General features: G+C 40.2%; 1 protein-coding gene across 3 annotated transcripts in view; it reads right to left on the minus strand.

Moving 5' to 3' along the window:
• Positions 1 to 229: 229 nt before the first annotated feature.
• The window catches only part of FRMD3 (FERM domain containing 3), a 157,486-nt gene continuing 145,618 nt past the window's right edge, over positions 230 to 12,097 (minus strand). For all 3 annotated transcript variants that reach the window (XM_072992260.2, XM_072992261.2, XM_072992263.2), the window contains one exon: positions 230 to 4,846. In XM_072992260.2, the coding sequence (XP_072848361.2) occupies positions 4,248 to 4,846 (599 nt within the window). In that variant the 3' untranslated portion in view covers positions 230 to 4,247. The remainder of the gene's footprint in view (positions 4,847 to 12,097) is intronic.

A 12,097-nucleotide genomic window follows, 5' to 3' on the forward strand; every position in this document is an offset into this window, starting at 1 on the left:
CTATATACTTTCAACCCATAGAGCCTCCACACCATCACGTTCCATAATGATGTGCTGTTATGACTGCCAGTACTTCTAATACAATAAACTATATGCTGACACATCAGGTTTAGGGCTGTGTGATTAAGTCGTTCCAATGAAATGTGATGCTTATGACCCTAGCAGTAATAACCCAAGCTGCTGTACTTAATGACTTTATTGTCAAATATGTGTGCCACTGCAAAGTAGCTTTTCTCAATCATTTTTATTAGGGAGTCCTGTCATATTAACATAGAAAACAAACAATATGTTGACATAGAAATGTGAAATTCACTTTGCAAAGATAAGGCTCAAGTTTACAATTTCCTTCTTGATTTGTGTGTATGTGTGTGGTTGTATTTCTGTGAAATAAACCTTATTTAATTCTTCCCAGAGTTGCGTTTATAAATATTAGACAAGTCACGAATAGATTTCAAGTACATAACATTTTACAATATATTCCAAGCACAGACAGAAATACACAATACTGTACCTATGGCCTCTTCTGATTCTTCCAATGCTAGAGACAAGCCTTTATTCCAATCTATGCAGTACACACCATAGATTATATATACACTTCTCCCCATCCTTTTTTCATTTCTATCTTTTCTCTAGGAGGTACCTCTTAATAGGCACTCATAATGTTCACAGTAGAGCAAGGGGCAGTGATGTGAACTTCCCTGTGTCATTGATCAGCAACTCTCATCATTCCTCTCCATTGGTGGTGCAAGCTAAGGCTGAGGGAGTTGCACTCCAACGTATGAAAAGCCTCACACATCTCACCCTTGCTTTCAAGTTCCACAAAAGTTTAGGAAGGTGTATGTAAATCTAGGTGATCGTGTGCATGCACTTGCATTTAACACTACATGTATCCTTATTACACAGTCCATTCTCTGAGGTAATCTGTTCCATTCACGACCTTGCCCTGGTCAGATTAAATCATACTTAACAAATACTTCCCATGATTCTGGCTCTCCGTGATATGGACAAGACTACATTTTAGAACCCAGGACCCAATTGTTTGCAATTAGTGGGTTTAGTAAATTATTTATACACCAGTAGGATTCAGAACAAAGCCTTGATTTAATTTTAATCCATCTGCAAAGTCTATATTGCCTGTTTCTATAGTCAAAGACCCTGAAATCCAGATCACTTTTAGAAATCAGAAATCTCGTCAGATTCTTGTTCCAATGAACAGAATTCTGATAGAAATTGCAAAAGTGTTACATCTGCACCAAACAAGTGATCAGCAATCATTTGCACAGAACAATGATTTAGGAAAGTTGGGAGGTTAAAGATAAGTGTTTGAAGGTAAAGTCATACATGATCCTTATGAGACACAGAAAAACAGTTCACAGAATTACTGCTACAGAGGCTTATTCTAAAAAACAAAAAACACAACAACATTGCTTTAGCATTATGTTCCAGAAATGTAAGGACAAACAAAGGGAAATCATTAGAACTTTCCAAACTATGTGAAAAGCAGAAAAATAGGTATTTGCACCTTGATCCAGCACATCTGTGCATATGTGACGGCTCCCACAGAGTTCTGAATCAGGGGCTAAACGTTTCCCATACAGAGCACATTGTAAATTACAGGCACTGTCTGATGTATAACAGTTAAGCACATGGGAGTTATACTATACAGGAATAAACAAAAGATAATTATGTTTAACTAACCTAGGATTGAGCTCTGTGTTTACTTTAACATGCTGAAGATTATCTTGATTGTGGATGTAACACAATGGCTGGGAGACAGCAGTTAAGTCACAACTAGAGCAAGCCTACTGAATCAGTAGAACTTATGAAGTAGTTGACTCACCAAATCCCCACTGGTTCAATAGGCCTGCTCTAATTGTGACTTACTACTGGATTACAGGCATTATATATTAATCACAGTGTGCTCAGGGCAATACATACACGATTCCTTTCCACTCCATTTCTTCATTCCAACAATGCTGTGAGATAGGTTAGACTGTGACTGGCATTAGGTATCATGATGGATTTCCTCTCTCAACAAGAACTAGAACTTAAAACTCCCCACTTTACATCCCATCACTCTGCACACTACAACACCACACCTGTTCAAGTGCAGCCTCAGTTGCTTAGGTCAGTGGTTCCCAACCTTGAGTTGTCAGAAGTTCTTGGACTAAAACTCCCAGAAGCCTTCACCCCTAGCTGTGCTGACCAGGATTTCTGGGAGTTGTAGTCCAGGAACATCTGGGGGCCCAAGGTTGGGAACCACTACCTTAGGTGATTCACAGCAACATTACAAACTCAAATGTACGAGTTGTTATGAGAGTAAATGATTAAAAAATGCCTTCAATGCTGGTTAATTTCACAGAAATAATAAATATAATCATGGTGCTAATAGTTTTTTTTCCTAGACAAGCAAAACGTACATAGGGAGGTTTATCTGAGTTCAGATAAAGCTGCAACTGCAAACATATTTAGCTGGGAGTAGTTCCCATTTACCTCAATTGGAATTAACATCTGAAAAGAAATGTATAGAAATGCACTGTAGGAGCATGCCTACAGTGACTGATACAGTTAAATGAGGAGGATATGGAGAGGTTGTGTCAGGGAATTCAAACTGCAGAATACAAAATAAAATTGGTGCCTCCCCCTCCCAATTTTGTATTTGAAAACGACAATGGGACTTCTTGATCTTCTCTATACACACGAGATTTTATGCATTTATAGCCTCTTAGAAGTACTTGGAGCTGCACAGGCACAAAATCCCCAACACATCATGACAACACAGTTAACCACACACCACTGTCATAGGGACACATTTAAGAAACAATCATGTGCATCCATTGTCAGTTATATTAAGCCAGAGAGATAGCATGCACAAGAAATAATAATGCCTGAAATGCTGACTCTGGGGTTTTTCATGGTGAAACAGTAACAAATAGCATCAGGAACTAAGACATTATTGTCAAATACATGGGATCTGGGGGACAGGATAGTTTTTCATGGACTTTTTCTCTATTTTTAGAGACCACTGTATTTTTAACTTCTATGTATTTAAGTAGGGCTACCTAGACTGTTTATTAAATATTCACATTTCTATGTTATGTACAATAATCTACAGTTAATCCAAAATTCCCTAACCTCTTACAAAACTGTACTTGCACTGCCTTGCAAAGACCCTTCCTTACCAGTAACTGAAGTGGCAAACCTCCCCACACCTCTAAAACTGCCAAGGCAGAACGACACATTATATTGGCCACCACTGATCCAACTAACATGAATGTAGGGACACGTGGAACTTGCAGAGTACGATCAACAGCTAGGATGGAGGGGTTGAACATTTCTATGCCTACTGATTTTCCCCTACAAATCTCCTCTCCTGGTTGTTTTCCAATACAACTAAGAAAGGAAAAGAGAAATAATAAGAAAATTGTTGTTAGGGTGACTGCAAAGTGGTGGTAAGAAAAAGGTTTAACCATTTCTTTCTGGCCTTGATTTTCTACTTGCGATTTACCTTTGTGTTAACATTCAAGGCAATCTCATGTTTCTTTCCAACATGTAGCCTGGTGCTCAGAACCATATTCATTTAAATGTAAATTTAACTCCATCTAGCATATTCTGCCCATTTCCCATCTTCTCATCCTCTTGTGCTGATCTCTAAGAACTTTTTTCTTCAATTTTATTTTTTTAAAAATTGCTAAAACATTTTAAAAATTCATGACATGCCCTTGTGCATTTATTTTATTAATCTGTACACCTAAATATCTTTAGAAGTTATTTTTGCTAAAAATTTACCAAAATCTTGTAAACAGATAAAAATATTTTTAAAAATGAAAAACCAAACCAAGAAAGAAAATTCCAGCAATCTTTGTTGCTTTGTATAGGCATTGGTTAGTAGAGATTGTTTTACTAAGGAGTATATTCAAAAGCATCACCTTCTTTCTGTTGCTAATGCTTAAATTTAGCACACAATGGCTTATAATGCTACAGGCAACACATTTCAGTTCTGTTCAGTCACTCATAAAAACTAAGAAGCAGGAAAAAAATAAAATTACTTTTTGGTTATTGAAAGGCCACCATGTAGCTAAATCAACAATTCAAAAAGAAACTTGGAGAATTTGGAAGTCTAATATGGAGTGAAAATGAAAAACTACTCATTTATGGCCTTCTGGGTGTTTATGAGTACCCCAGCACTGACTGAAAATTCACTCATTTTGAATATAGCCCTTAGTTGTATCACATATTTGTAGTGTTTAAGAGCTGCCAAACAAATGGCTAACAAAGTCTATTTTGCAGGCCACCCACTGTCTGAAAGGGCAGTAATATTCCACATGAAACTGCTGAAACTCTGGTGTCTGGCGGATATCATGGAGGAAGGAGATATCAAGGTCTGACTCCAAGAGCACAAGAAGAAGAGGGAAAACTAGCAGCAAAATTCCAAACCCAACAAAAAGAAGTCTGGAAAAACTTTTCATAATAGCATTGACCTTCAAGTTGCCCACCAGAAAGTCATAGCTCCACCGAAGTGCTTTCCGAGCTTCTTTCAGCTCCTCTTCCTCTGCAACCAGAAACGCATTTTCATCTGCCTCCAGTTCCTCAAACGAATCAGCGTCTTCTTTCCCATTCTCTGGCCTTGGAGAGGTTTGAAAGAGCAGATCAATCTCCTCATCATTAACAGGAGTGGGGAGCAAGCTGGTGCTTGGGTTGTATACCAATTCTGAGATGGTTAAAGGATCCTCCTTGATTTTTTCTTCCTCCTCAAGAGAAAGATCTGAGCTATCATCTGCCTCCTTGGCAGGAGAATTGGATACCATAGGTATGGAAATGTCATCTTCTTTCGGCAGCTGAATACCTATAAAAATAGATTTTTAAACAGATGTTTTTTATTCTCAAGCATACATATCAAAAAGAACAGTAAGCAACTCCAGAAGGAAGTTTGGTAATTTGGTAATAAGAAACTTTAAATAGTGTTTGTATCCATATAGGTAAATGCGCTCATGTCTGTATTTGTACTCAAACCAATGGCATACATCTGACATGATACTGGATGTTCAACACTGGAGTCACATCATTTGTCAATTTAATGTAAATCTTGTTCCCCATTTTGTAAATCTTGTACCCTAAAACAACTATTTAGATCAACAGTGGAGAACAGCATGTTTTAAAGATGATGTGTGACACAGCTCATTGGGCTGGAGCAAGTGGCTGTGGAGCCAGGACTTTAAATCCCCATTTTACCTCCCAGAAGAAGGGCCAGCCGAGATCACTCAAAGCATGTTGGTGGAGAGCGTTTCATGCCCTGCTGTCTGTGTGACCCTGGACAAAGCTGTAGGGTTCCAGAAATCACTACAAGGAATAACTGGTAAATCACCTCTGATAACTTTATAACTAGAAAACCACAGGAAGGCTGCCATAAATCAGAATTTACTTGATGGTGAACAATTAATATTATTGTCACATTTGAGGAGGGTATTTCTGCTGGATAGACTGGGATTTACTGGGTCAACCTGGTACAACAGTTCACTGAAACCCAGAACTGCTCCTTATTTTTTTATTTTTAATTTTTTTTAATTTTTTTTATTGTCATTGTAAGTATATATACAGTATACCCATACAATGAAATTCACAGACACCCAGAGACCAGACACAGGCACGCACATAAAATTCCCCAAACACTCCCCACCCACTAAAAAATCCCCCAACACTCCCCACTCACTAATAGTCCCCACTAAAAATACAAACATCTACACCGCAGGCCAAGTAACACAGTCCAACTAACTATTCACTACTTTAAGCTCATTATTAAGTGCAATTATAGCTCTGGGATAAAAACTATTCAGAAAACGTGTGGTCCGAGTCTTAATTGTTCTATATCTTCTGCCAGACGGCAACAGTTCAAAAAAGTTATAAGCAGGATGGGAAGAATCTCTCAGGATGCTGTGTGACTTCCTCAGACAGTGGGATGTGAAGATGTCATCCAGGGTTGGTAGCTGGAGTCCGATGATATTCTGGGCAATTTTAATGGTTCTCTGTAGAGCTTTTTTGTCCGCTACAGAGCTACTCCCAAACCATGCCAGAATGCCATAGGTTAGGACACTCTCAATGGTGCTACGATATTAGGACAGAAGTAAATGCTGTGATAAATTTAACTTCCCGAGAATTCTCAGGAAATACAGCCTCTTCTGTGCCTTCTTCACTAGCATGTTGGCATTTATATTCCATGAGAGGTCTTCTGAGATGTAAGTGCCTTGATATCTCCATTGCAATGATCACACTCCCTCTTCTGCCTATCTTCTCCACCTCACTTCACCCACCTCCACTCTTCTCCCCCTTTCCCCTTATTTTATCCAGTCACCATCCTCAAACCATCATTTTTACCTATTTATTTATGGCTACAAGGGACTAAAGACACAGAAATGACCTCCAGAAATGGGCTAATTTCCAAAAATGAGTTGGAAAAACAGAAGACAAATTGGAAAAGTTCTAGGAGGAAAGTATAAGATATGTAGCATTTCCTCCCCACCCGTGCATTTTTTTTTTAAAAAAAAGTCATTTTTGGACGAGGGAGGAGAAGTGGCTGGTAGAATGTGAAAGCCACAAAGCCAGCCGCATCCCATCTACCTCAATCCACAGACAAAAGGAGATGTGTGGCAGAAATCTATAGAAGTGTGACTAGCTTAGGATATGCAGCTAGATCCAGCTAGAGCATTTTCTTTATTTCTGATGTCTGGAGAAGTCCTTGTGCAAACAAATCTGTTTCTTTATAACTTCATGCTTTCTCTTAGGGACAACATTCCCTGCACTTTCCAAGTTGCTTTCAACATGTAGCAACCCATATATACCATATCAACTCTTCTGTTTTTGTTTTTAACACAAGACTACTTCTTAAGGACTGTCTGATTTATGTCCATTGATTCTTTTGGATAGAGATTGTTGTGTTTAGCCTATATATAGAAGGACACTGTTGGCGATCTCTATGCAAAAGAATCAATGGACATAAATCAGACATCAGAAACTGCAATACAGAGTAACCTGTCTCAAACCACTTCACTCTATCAGGACACTCTTCACAAGATATGAACTTGCTATTCTAGAAAAGAACACTACAGAACAAGAATACAGAGAGAAACTGTTAAGGTATATAATTTTTATATAGCCTGAACATAATATGTGTGTGTGCAGAACAAGATTGAGATGACGTCATTCCTTCATCCCTGGCTGATGCAATTCAATGCAATATGAAGATTGCCACACCTGTGTGCATGAAGTCACCTTAGACGGGATTGGACCAGACTGATGCCAGAATTGTATTTAAGAAATGAACTCTGTACAGTCTTCCTCTTCTCCTGTGTACTGATGTCTGCATGTCATGCTGCCGGTTTGAATACTGAATACTGAAGTGCTGTATGTATGTATATCCTGTATATATTTTGTAAATACACTGCTGAAAAGAAGAAGCTGTTGTGTGCGTTTATCTGCGCTTTACTCTGCGAGAGACAAGATAAAGTCACAGACGCACACTCCCTTAACAGAGGTTATGCGCCCAGCAACGTTCCGCTGCGCTGCAAACGTGAGTAAATGAGTAAATGAAAGAGGAGGAGAGCCTAAGCAGCAGTGATAGTGAAACCAGTTCGTCTGTAAACCCGGGGAAGGGAAGGATACAGAGAGCTGCAAGGATGGCATACAGCACAGGAGGAAATATAGGTGGCCTGGCCATAAATAGACTGAATGAAAATAATTATAGAACGTGGGCAATTAAAGCGGAGATGTTGTTGAGAAAGGAATCTCTGTTTCGCTACGTTACAGCCCCCCCAGTGCAGCCCAGTGAGGAGGAAGAGGCAGAGCATGAGAGAGCTCTAGCCACGATCATTTTGGCCATTGAAGATTCCCTTCTGACCCACATTCAAGGACTGACAACAGCAAAAGCAGTCTGGGATAAACTAAAAGGCATTTATCAGAGGGAGACGACAGGCACAAAGATTTCTCTTACCAGGAGGTTGTTCCAATGCAGGATGAAACAGGATGAATGTGCTTCGGAACACTTAAAAAATATGAAGGACATGTTTAATCAACTGCAATTAATGAATGTTGTCTTCCCTCAGGAACAGCGCGTTTATATTTTGCTAAGTTCTCTGAATGACGATTACTCCATGCTAGTAACAAGTTTGGAAAGCATGCCAGAAACAGAGCTTTCAGAAGAATATGTGACAAACAGAATTCTCCAGGAGGAACAGCATTTAAAACAGAGAATGCTGAACAAAAAGGCAAGCCACGTGCATGCTGACCACGAGAGACAGAGATACTCTGATGGCAGCGTGCCCAGGAGGCGGGCGGACGGAGAACAAAGAGGAAGAGTGATGATGACGAAAGCCTGTTTCCTCTGCGGATCCACCAATCACCTGCAACGGAACTGTGACAAAAGCGGAAGTCCTCCAAGCAACAGAGAAGGCAGGAAGAAGGTCTCCAAACGGTTTCAACAAAGAAACGACATGAGGCCGGTCTCCTTGGTTACCAGAGGAACGAGGGACAAGGTTCCCGGCAGCCACACAATGGAGTGGCTGATTGACTCGGGGGCTGTAGTGCATTTGACTAATAATAGGGATCTCTTTTGTCTTTTAGATGAAACCAGCCTCAGAAGTGTGATGATGGCAAATTCACAAGAGACGGCCGTCGAAGGACAAGGAACTGTTTACATTCCTTCGTTGAATACTGAGATAAGTGGGGTATTTTACGCTCCTGAATTGTCGTTTAATATAATAAGTGTATCAGCGTTGGCTGAGCAAGGGTTCACTGTCACTTTTGAGAAACAGGAGTGTATAATTAAGAAAAATGGTAAAATAGTTGCAAAAGTGAAGCAAGAAAATAATTTGTACATGTTAAAGAGCCAGACACATGAAAGTGCACATGTGATACATACAAACAAACCACAACATGATAACTGTATACATTTACTGCATAGGAGGCTGGGTCATGTAAATTTTAGATCATTACAGAAAATTGAACATTTTGTCAGGGATGTAAACATAAAGGAATGCAAAAATTACTTGGACTGTAATGTCTGTAAAAGTAGCAAGACAAATGTGGCCCCAAAAGGGAAGAAAAGTGACAGAGTCACAACCAGGCCATTTGAATTAGTTCATGCAGATTTAATGGGACCATTTCCTCCATCATTAGGAGGAGCGAAATATGCAATGATTCTAGTGGATGATTTTACAAGGTTTTCTTATTGTTATACACTAAGATCTAAAACAGAAGTATTTGATACATTTAGAAAATGGTTATTTTCAGTAGAGAGGAGATTTGACCACAAGGTGGCGCAGTTGCAAACGGATAGAGGTACGGAGTTTACAAACACTAGGTTTCAGAGATGGTTAGAAAGTCTGGGAATTAGACATAGAAAAATGAGCCCATATAGCCCATTTCAGAATGGTGTTGCTGAGAGACGCAACAGAGTGTTGCAAGAGATGAAAAATGCATTGTTGGCAGACTCTGGGTTGCGTCACGGTCTGTGGAGTGAAGCGATACTAACCTCTAACTTTTTGGTTAACAGAATTTATTCTTCCTCGATAGATGACACACCATATTTCTTGTTATACGGTAAGAAACCATGTTTAAAATATTTGAGGGTGTTTGGATGCACGGCTTGGGTGCATATCCCGAAACAACTCAGAAGAAAAGGTAAAAATAAAACAAGAAAAATGACATTTGTAGGGTATGAACCCAATTCAAAGGCATACCGGTTTTTTGATGGGGATAGAAGTGTGATAATCTCTAGGTCAGCCAGTTTTAATGAAGGGGAAAACTGGGACCAAGTACATGCAAACTCACAGTTATACATCCCTCTACACGAAAGAAAAAGTCAATTAAGACAGACAGGAACACTTAAGCAAGGCATGGAGTCCTGTGCTGATGATGAAGAAGGAGGAGCTACTACAGATGATGAAGAAGAAGAAGAAAAAGAAGGTAGTGATGAGGAAGGACACGAAGAGGAGGAAGCACACACTAGTAGTCAGATAGAAACACACACAAATTCACATGGTCCCAGGAGGTCCCAGAGGGCAAATAAGGGTGTGCCACCCAGTAGATTTGGAGTGAATGGTATTACAGTGTATAATGTTTATATTGAGCCCAGAAATTATAAAGATGTTTTGAAGCTTCCTGATTATGAGAAGAATAAGTGGTTAGAGGCCATGGAGGAGGAGATGAATTCCATGAAGGAACATCACGTGTTCACTGAAACCAAACTACCACCAGAGCATAAGGTAATAGGTAGTAAGTGGGTGTTCAAAAGAAAATTGCAAAATGACGGAGACTACAGATATAAAGCAAGGTTGGTTGCACAAGGTTTTACACAGAAAAGGTTTATACATTATGATGATACCTAAAGGGAACATATAATTATCGTTTAACTTTGCAACCATCAAAAAATTTAAAACTGTCAGCTTATGTGGATAGTGACTGGGCTAACGATGAAAAAGACAGAAAATCTATGACTGGATTTGTCATAAAATTTGGAAGTAATATAGTTGGTTGGAAATCACGAAAGCAAAATTCTGTAGCAATCTCAACTTCTGAAGCAGAGTTTGCTGCTTTGTCAGATTTATGCTCTGAATTAATCTGGTACAAACAATTAACAAAAGACTTAAAGTGTAAAACAGATAATGCAATAAAAGTAATGGAAGATAATACCACTTGTATACAAATGGCCAAAACAGATAGAGTAAAAAACAGGAGCAAACATGTTGATATAAAATATCATAACGTAAGGGAAGCTGTAAAAGGAAAACTAATTGAATTAGAATATTGTAAGACTGAAGAAAATATTGCAGACATATTGACTAAATCGTTGTGTGCTCAAAAGCATGAAAAGTGTATAGATGCATTGGGAATGTGTAATGGGTTCAGGCAATTTAAAAATTAGGAGGAGTGTTAAGGTATATAATTTTTATATAGCCTGAACATAATATTTGTGTGTGCAGAACAAGATTGAGATGACGTCATTCCTTCATCCCTGGCTGATGCAATTCAATGCAATATGAAGATTGCCACACCTGTGTGCATGAAGTCACCTTAGACGGGATTGGACCAGACTGATGCCAGAATTGTATTTAAGAAATGAACTCTGTACAGTCTTCCTCTTCTCCTGTGTACTGATGTCTGCATGTCATGCTGCCGGTTTGAATACTGAATACTGAAGTGCTGTATGTATGTATATCCTGTATATATTTTGTAAATACACTGCTGAAAAGAAGAAGCTGTTGTGTGCGTTTATCTGCGCTTTACTCTGCGAGAGACAAGATAAAGTCACAGACGCACACTCCCTTAACAGAAACAACTGATATAAAATTTATACACTTGATGGACACCCATATACAGTGGTGCCTCGCACAACGAGCGCCCCGTTTAACGAAGAATCCGCATACCGATGCGGATTTGGCGATCGCAAATGCGATCGCATACCGATGTTTCCTATGGGGAAAAATCGCTTTGCGATTTTTCCCCATAGGCCCCCAGTGAGTGCATCGGAGCGGCCGCAGGCGAGGTCTCTCCCGCGGCTGCTCTGAAGCGCCGGCCGGCCGGCATTTTCAGGGCGGGCGCGTCGGAGCAGCCGCGGGCGAGGTCTCTCCTGCGGCCGCTCTGAAGCGCCGGCCGGCCGACATTTGCTCCTTGCTTGCAAGGAGGGAGACGATTCCTCCCTGCCTGGCTGGCTTGCTTTTCCAAAGGAGAAGCAAGCCCATGGCCAGAGAGAGGAATCGTCTCCCTCCTTGCAAGCAAAATTGAGTCCTCTTCGCGCTGGGATGAGCTCATCCCAGCGCGAGGGGGACCCAGCGTTTTTTTGCAAGGATTCCCCAGCTTGCTTCTGAAGCCAAAAAGGTAGGGAGAAATGCACTTTCTCCGTGCCTTTTTGGCTTCAGAAGCAAGGGGGGGAATCCTTGCAAGCAACCATGGGTCCTCTTCGGGCTGGGATGAGCTCATCCCAGCGTGAGGGGGACCCAGCATTGTTTGCAAGGATTCCCCGGCTTGCTTCTGAAGCCAAAAAGGTAGGGAGAAAACGCGGGAAGTTCGAACTTCCCGCATTTTCTCACTGCCTTTTTGGCTTCAG

Source organism: Pogona vitticeps, chromosome 2 (assembly GCF_051106095.1).
Source record: "Pogona vitticeps strain Pit_001003342236 chromosome 2, PviZW2.1, whole genome shotgun sequence".
In the NCBI taxonomy this organism is placed as follows: domain Eukaryota; kingdom Metazoa; phylum Chordata; class Lepidosauria; order Squamata; family Agamidae; genus Pogona; species Pogona vitticeps.